At 36.2% G+C, this 8,450-nt stretch overlaps 1 protein-coding gene across 4 annotated transcripts in view; it reads left to right on the forward strand.

Annotated features, from left to right (window-relative positions):
- PTPN4 (protein tyrosine phosphatase non-receptor type 4) overlaps positions 1–8,450 on the forward strand; it is a 192,316-nt gene that overhangs the window by 4,702 nt on the left and 179,164 nt on the right. For all 4 annotated transcript variants that reach the window (XM_073885052.1, XM_073885066.1, XM_073885059.1 and 1 more), the window contains exon 2: positions 3,946–4,100. In XM_073885052.1, coding sequence (XP_073741153.1) covers positions 3,946–4,100 — 155 coding nt within the window. The remainder of the gene's footprint in view (positions 1–3,945; positions 4,101–8,450) is intronic.

Below are 8,450 nucleotides of genomic sequence, written 5' to 3' on the forward strand. Positions count from 1 at the left end.
TTTTTTTTTTTTTTTTTTTTTTTTTTTTTAAGTAAGCTCCACAGTGCAGGGCTTGAACTCATGACCCTGAGATCAAGACCTGAGCTGAGATCAAGAGTCAGACACTTAACCCAGGTGCCTCATTGTTTCATATTTTCTATCTCTGGTGAATATTTTTTGATTGAGTAGTACCATTGTGAAACGTGTATTGGTTTTCTGTTGATGTGTAATGAATAACCTCAAATTTGGCAGTTTAAAACAATACATTTATTTTCCTCCACTTTCTGTGAGTCAGGAGGATGGACGCAGCTTGGTTGCATTTCACATAGTTGCAGTCTAGATGTTGACTGAACTTTGGGAGCCTGGGTTCTTTTCCAAGCTCATGTGATTTATGATGAATACAATCAAATGTCGGGCTGAGGTCTTTAGTTTTTTGCTGGCTGTCAGCTCCTAGAGGCCCCTTTCACAGGTCATTTCACAACGTGGCAGACCATATCTTTAAAGCCAGCAGTAGAATTTCTTTTACTTCAGGAAGTTCCCAATTTTTTAAGGGCTTCCACCTAAGTCAGGCCCACCAAGGGTACTCTTTACTCAGTTGACTTGGGACTTTAATCACATCTGCAAAATCCTCACCCTTCACCTAATTGTGGAAGGAAAAATCTCATCAAATTTCTTAAGTCTTTCCCACACTGAAGTAGAGGGTATCGTACTGTTACCTGTTTGATTAGTTAAGGATAAGAAAAATAAAAGTTTTAAAATAACGTTCACCTATTCCTTCTTTTTAACATTTTTTTTATTAAGTTCAGTTAGTCAACATGTAGTACATCATTAGTTTAAGGTGTGTAGTGTTCAATGGTTCATTAGTTACATATAACACCCAGTGCTCATCACATCATGTCTATTCCTTTTTTGATACTTTTCTTTATGTAGATTTGAGTTTTGACGTCTATTATTTTACTTCCCTCTAAACAACTTCTAAAATAATCTTACAAGGCTGGTCCACTGGCAACAAATCCTTCCCCTCTTTTTTTGTCTGAGAAACTGTTTATTTCTTTCTCTTTTGAAAGACGATTTGTAGGATATAGAATTCTAGGTCTTGAGGGGTTTTTTCCCCACAACATTTTAAATATTTCACTTTACTTTCTTCTTGTTTGCATGCTTCAGTAGTCAGATCTATTTTTATATTTGCTCCTCAATAAGTAAGCTGTTTTTTTCCTCTGACTTCTTTCAGGATTTTTAAATTTTTGATTTGTAGTTTTAAAGTGATATGCTTAGGTATAGGTGGGTTTTTTTGACATTTTTCCTTCTTGGTGTTCTTGGAGCTTTTTGGATCTGTGGTTTGATGTCTGACATTAATTTGGGGAAACTCTCAGTCATTGATTGTTTCAAATATGTTTTCTTTTCTTCCCCTCTATTCTTTTCATATATCTGTGTTACACCTTTTTCTGTCCCACAGAGTTTAGGTGTTCTGGTTTTTTTGTTTTTTGTTTTTTTCAGTCTTTGTTCCTTTTGCTTTTTGCTTTTTGATGATTCTTTTGATATATCCTCTAGCTCAGAGATTCTTTCCTCTGTTGTGCCCAATACATGTCTATCAGAAAGCATTCTTCATATGTCTTACAGTGTTCTTTACCTATAACATTTCTTTTTGGTTCTTTCTCAAGATTTCCATTTCTGTGCTCACATTGCCCATCTGTTCCTGCATGCTGTCTACAATATCCATTAGAGCTTTAGCATATTGATCATAGTTGTTTTAAATTCTGTGTGTGATAATTCCAACATCCCTTTCATGTCTGGTTCTGATGCTTGCTTTTTCCTTTCAAATTGTGCTTTTTTGCCTTTTTTAGTATGCCTTCTAATTTTTTTTTTTAAGATTTTATTTTTAAGTAACCTTTATACCCAATGTGGGGCTCGAACTTACAACACCGAGATCAAGAGTCTCATGCTGTACTGACAGTAGGCCAGGCACTGCTATAAATTTTTCTTGATAGGCAGGCATGATGTTGTGTTAAGAGGAACTGATGTAAATAGCCCTTTAGTAGTGTAGGGAGGAAAAGCATTCTGTAATCCTCTGGTTAAGCCTCAATATTTTAGTGAACCAATGCCTCTGGACTATGAATGTCACAGGGTTTCTCAGGTTTTTTTCCCCCTTTTAGATGGGACAGGATGGCTAAAGTGGTCTGGAGTTGGTTATTTCCATTCTCCCACTGGAAGGCTAGAGTCAGCTGGAGTTGAGTATTTTCTTTGCCCCAGGTCACTTAGGTTCTGGTTAACTGATTTCTCCTAAGGACAGGTGTTATTAAGAAGAACAGGGTGCTCTGGTGTATTTAGTAATTGTCTGTGTGTGTGTGTGTGTGTGTGTGTGTGTGTGTGTGTGTGTGTGTGTGGTGTGTGTGTGTTATGTATGTCCATCCCCGGCAGAAAGCTTAAGGCTACTTTTCTCCATATTTACTGTGGGAATCTAGTTGGATTCCTGAATTCAACCTCAGAATATTGTGGGAGTCCTACTAGGACTGGGCCCCCTGGAGTTTTTAACTTTCAGCATTGTCCACATTGAGCCTCCTGCAGTTCGCCAGTTACAGTTCAGATTTTCCTAATCGTGTACTGGCTCCCCTGATGGTTTCTGTTTGTGAATCTCTCCTTTGAGACCCTATGTATTTGCCTGTCTCTTCAGTCTTGGGGGCAGCGGTTTGCCCTGTGTCTTCTCCCTCTCATGAATCCAAGCAGCCTTGGTGATTTTCCAGTCTGTTCTACTTTTTACTTGTTAAAGTGGAGTGGAGACTTGCAAACTCTTAACATGTGGAACCAGAAACCACCGATCCCTGTCTTTTAATTGGTGAATCTTACTTGGCTAGCCCCTCTTTGTCAACTGCTAAAGCTGTTTTCCTTATACAATTCTCATACTTGTGTAGCACTGACTTTTACTTTTAGCTTTAATCCTTTTGACGAACAGTCTGTGATGTCACCTGCAGTTATTGAATACCACTGATTTGAACTGGTGTTTCTTTTTATTATTTTTTGCTTACTCATTATTCAAATTTCTTACTACTTATTTAAAAATTCTGTATACTTGTGTTTCTAATATATTTTATTTTCTTTCTTTAAGTGTCTTTAAGAGGGAAGTTTTGTGGATTTTAAACTTTGAATCCTTGAGTGTCTGAAAATATCTTTACCTTTATTCTCCCATATGAATTCTAATTTTTTTGGTATGTAATTCTGTGTTTCATATAATTTTCAGAACTTCAAAGCTACATCTTCATTGCCTTTCCCCCCCCATCCCCCCATTCATTGCCTTTTAACTTCAAGTATTGCTGATATCAGTGTATTATCTGTTCAGATTTTATAGGCAATGTCATTTTTTCCCTCTTAGGTTAAAAATTGAGAAGCAAAGATCTGTAGCCTTATGTTTTCTATTTTGTTTTTGTTTTCTTGAGAATAATAAGAATAATCCTATTAGAATTAGTTTAAATTTGAGGATAGTTAAAGAGTATTATTGTATTTAAAAAAATTGAACAAGCTTCCATGTTTCCCCCATATCTTAAGTTTAGTAAAAGTAAGGGTCCTTTAGAGGTAAATAGTCTTCCCTCCTGTTGCTGTTCTATAGTGTTTTTAAATATTTGCATCAGTGAGTAATGTTCAACTTTCTAAGGTAGCATATTCTCCTACCCCTTTTTTGGCTATTTCCAAATTTATATATTTTGAATTGGATTATGACTTCCTGAACAATTTGTGTATTTTCTTCTCAGTGGAACAGTTCAAAATAAAGCTCTTCCAGGCAGTTTGAATTTTAGTTTAAATGATGAATTATATACAGTATCTTTTTTTTATAGCTCCAATTTTTATTGGTGTTTCAAAAGTTATAACTGCTTTTTACTTGTGTTAGTTGAAGATTATATAATAACCTTGGTGTTTTAAACTGCTAAGTATCTTCAACTGTTTTTTTATTTAGTGAATTTTTTTTCAACTTAGACCGAGTGTGGACAGTAATGACCTCGCGTTTCCGATTGCCTGCTGGCAGAACCTACAATGTACGAGCATCAGAGTTGGCCCGAGACAGACAGCATACGGAGGTGGTTTGCAACATCCTTCTTCTGGATAACACTGTACAAGCTTTCAAAGTTAATGTAAGTATTTTATGTCTTTTTTTCTTTTAATAATTTCTGAGTTTAGATTATATTTTAAAACTATAACTAATTGTAGTACAGTTTGAAAAGCCTTATTCAATGAAGAAAGTCTTTTTAGTATGGGTTTTTAAGCTTCTAGTATAAGTTCTCATTTAAACTGGGTCTTTCAGGGCGCCTAGGTGGCTCAGTTGGTTAAGCAACTGCCTTCGGCTCAGGTCATGATCCTGGAGTCCCGGGATCGAGTCCCACATCGGACTACCTGCTCAGCGGGGAGTCTGCTTCTCCCTCTGACCCTCCCCCCTCTCATGCTCTCTCTCTCTCTCTCTCAAATAAATAAATAAAATCTTAAAAATAAATAAATAAAAAAATAAACTGGGTCTTTCAGGGGGTGTTTGGGTAGCTCAGTTGTTAGGTGTCTGCTTTTGGCTCAAGTCATGATCCTAGGGTCCTGGGATTGAGCCCCACGTCGGGCTCCCTGATCGACGGGAGGCCTGCTTCTCCCTCTCCCACTCCCCCTGCTTGTGTTCCTGCTCTTGCTATCTCTTTCTCTGTCAAATAAATAAATAAAATCTTAAAAAAAGAGAGAGAGACTTAAATTAAAATAGATAAATAAATAAAAATAAATTGGGTCTTTCAAGAAGTTGACAGATGAACAGTGCATTATGATTAGTGGAGCAGATCAATATATGTGGGTGGTTTTTATAAATGTGCTTGAGGTGCTTGAAAGGAATTTGTTCTCCTAAATAATTTATACATCTTGTTTGTAATCTTTCTTGTATTGTCTGTGAATAAAACTTGCTAAACAAAGATAAAGGACAGTCCTGATCTTATCTGAGTCTTGTCTGAAATATTTATTCAACAAATATTTGTTCATCCTATTTGTATCTATCTTTATTTGCTTAACATTATTGGGAGTTTCACCCTGTGGTATGCTAACAGTTGTTGGTTCATTTTCATTGCTGTATAGTACTCTAGTGTATGAATACACCACAATTTACTTAATCATTTTTTTGTCTCCATTTACTTGTCCAGTTTACTATTGGTGTATATTTGGATTTTTTCTACTTTGGGCTCGTCAGTAACATAACTGTGAACATTCCAAGACAAGGAACACACCCTTGTTGTACACCTTAAACTTACACAATGTCATATGTCAATTATATGTCAGTAAAGTTGGGGAAAATAAAATATTAATCTTCTTTCTTTTACCAGTTTCTTAAGCTTAAAATTTTCTGTATTACCATATAACACGATTGCTAATTTATTTTTTTTTACTGAAACTCCAGGCCATTTCACATTGGAAAAGGGACTGCAGAGTAGTACCTTTAAGGGTATTATCTAACATACCCAACTAATGTGCTTTTCCAAAATGTTAAGCTTTAATTTTTTTTTTTTTTGTATTCTGTCATCTGTTAATAGATAGGTAATGTAGGTTGTTAACAAGGGATAATACTCAGTGAAGAGAATTCTTCATAAAAAATTTTTAGTTAATGGAAACTCATGTTTTAGGAATTGATACAAGAAAATAAGCCCCTTTTCCTGTTTTTGACTCATTAAAATTCTTTTGGGGGGGTTTAATAATTCTTAATACTAGTTATTATTTACTTTTCATTTTAACTTACAGTTTTGTATTTTTTTAAAATATTTCGGACGGATTTGCTGTGTTTCCCATCTAGCAAGATATTTTCTGTTGGGCACTTTAGTTAATAATGGAATGTTGTATTTTTCAATATAGTAAACAGTGTATGAATTGCTCTTTTAGAGAGACATTTAATATATTTATGGGTTTTTATTTATTATATATATTTAAATATCAGTTCTAATACAATTGAGTGCATTACTACTAGAATGATAAATATTATATGATACTAGAAACTTTCTCTACCATTACTTCAGGTCATCAATAAACTTAAGAGGAACAGTATGAGAAATTGACTGTTGGATAAGTAGTGTATTTATTCCTCTTGGTTTTTGGACCCAAGTCATTCAGAATGTCCGAGTTGCTTTGTACTTTTGTGTAGATGCTGCATATTTTAATCTGTGTATGGCTCTCTGGTTATGCCATTTACAATCTGTATAGCATTATGTAATCTAGCCTTCACATTAAGAGGGGAGTTCGCATCTCTGGTATTCTCTGTGTCCACTAAGTACCATTAAGTATCAGAAGTACCCACTGTGGGCAGCTCCTAGTTTCACCAGCATCTCTCTCTTCACTGGGAAGGAGAACTGCTCAGTTTCCTCTGGAGATTACCATGCAGTGATTTGTAACATCTTAGCTTTTGGAATCATTCCCTTCCCTGAAAGATTTCTGTACCAGAAATGAAATGTTTATTGTTGCCAAAGTCTGCTTTTTTTCCATCTGGTATTCATCTCATCAAAACCTTTTCTATAATATTTTCCTGGGAGAAAGTGATGTAATAAAGGAGTTGATATAACCTCATTAGTTCCTTTTTTTCTTTCTCTGTTGTAGACACAGGATTGAGATAAGCCTATTAACATTGCTTCAGTTTGAAGTTCTGTTTTCACTGTAGTTTTGGCACAAGCATTTATTTTACTGTAGCCAGCCTATGGAGTGTGTTTTTTTCTCTCATGTCCTTGAGTTCATTGTCAATCACTAAAAACATGTTTCCATTAAATACCTCAGCTAGAAGACTCAAGGGCTGGAGGCTAGAATCATTTGAAGGTTTATTCACTCATATGACTATTATCTGAGACCTTAGCTGAGGCTTAAACACCTATATGATCTGTTTATGTGCCCTGGGCTTCTTCACAGCACAATGGCTGTATTCCAAAGGTGAGCATCCATAGAGAGAGTGGGAGCCAGGCTGTAGCCATATTGCCTTTTGTGATCTGGCTTTGGAAGTCATATAATATCACTTCCATCACATTCTGTTTGTCAGTGCTATCACAAGGTCATACTCAGGATCAGTGGAAGGGAAATCTATTCACACATTATTCAGTGTACAGTTCCTCTTTTTTTTTTAAGATTTTATTTATTTGACAGAGTGAGAGAGCACAAGCAGGGAGAGCAGCAGAGGGAGAGGGAGAAGCAGGCTCTCCATTGAGCAGGGAGCCCGATGAGGGACTCAGTCCCAGGACCCTGGGATCATGACCTGAGCCAAAGGTAGACGTTTAACCAGCTGAGCCACCCAGGCGCCCCTCAGTGTACAATTTTAAGGTGCTTCATAGATAACGCTGTTTATAGAGACAGGGAACAAAGCTTATGCATTCAGGAATTTCTTTTCTTTCTTTTTTTTGGCTTTTATTTTTGTCCACATTGAATTTTCCCTCAGTTTACTTTTTTAATTTTTAAAAAATTTTTATGTTAGCTAGACTCCATACCTAACATGGGGCTTGAACTCAAGACCCTGAGATCAAGTCACATGCTCTACCAATTGAACTTGCCAGGGGCTCCTCCCTCAGTTTACTTTTTGGAAATAAAATTATCTTAAAAGTACTAAAGCTGTTCTCTAAAGTGTTTTCTTTGTTACCTATTTTTATGTACTTAAGAAAAACTGATAATTTTTTAATGATACCAGTACCTCAGTTGTTAACAAAAGATACCATAAATCATAGATTTTGTTTTCTCTTGAAATAAGGTGAAATTCAATTAATACATATTTTAGTTACGTGATAATTTGGGTTGATGAATATTTAATTGGCTGAACCTTATACTTTTTTTGTCTGTTAAATAATATGTTAACATTTATTATTATTATTTAGTAGTATAAACCAAGTTACAAAGGTAGGGTTAGCAGGTGGATATGGATTGAGGTGGGAAACTAAGAGTATAAGGATGGTGAATTTAGCTAAATGTACTTACTTGTTTTTGTTTTGTTTTGTTTTAGGGAGAGAGAGCAAGCATGAGTGAGGAGGTTGGGGCAGAGGGAGAGGGAGAGAGAATTCCAAGCAGGCTTCATGCCCAGGGTGGAGCCCAAAACAGGCCTGATCTTATGACCCCGAGATCAGGACCTGAGCCCAAATCAAGAGTCTGATGCCCAACTGACTGAGCCACCCAGGTGCCCTGAGAGAGAATCTTAAGCAGGCTCCACGCCCAGCCCAGGATCTTAATGACCCTGAGATCATGACCTGAGTTGAAATCAAGAGTCGGACGCCCAACCAACTGAGCCACCCAGGCACCATTACTTATTTGTAATCACTCTATAGTCATATATTTGTAAAGGAGGATAGAATTTTAGGGATATTTTTTCCCCTGATTATTGTTCCATTGACTTTACATATTGTATATGTGAGAAAATAAGTTTAGAGTCATTAGGTTACTTACCAAAGCAATTACAGAGCCAGGAGAATGTGTGTGTGTGTGTGTGTGTGTGTGTGTGTGTGTGTGTG

The sequence above is a fragment of the Callorhinus ursinus genome, unplaced genomic scaffold, assembly GCF_003265705.2.
Source record: "Callorhinus ursinus isolate GAN/ISIS: 27379988/994484 unplaced genomic scaffold, GSC_fseal_2.0 scaffold2, whole genome shotgun sequence".
Lineage (NCBI taxonomy): Eukaryota > Metazoa > Chordata > Mammalia > Carnivora > Otariidae > Callorhinus > Callorhinus ursinus.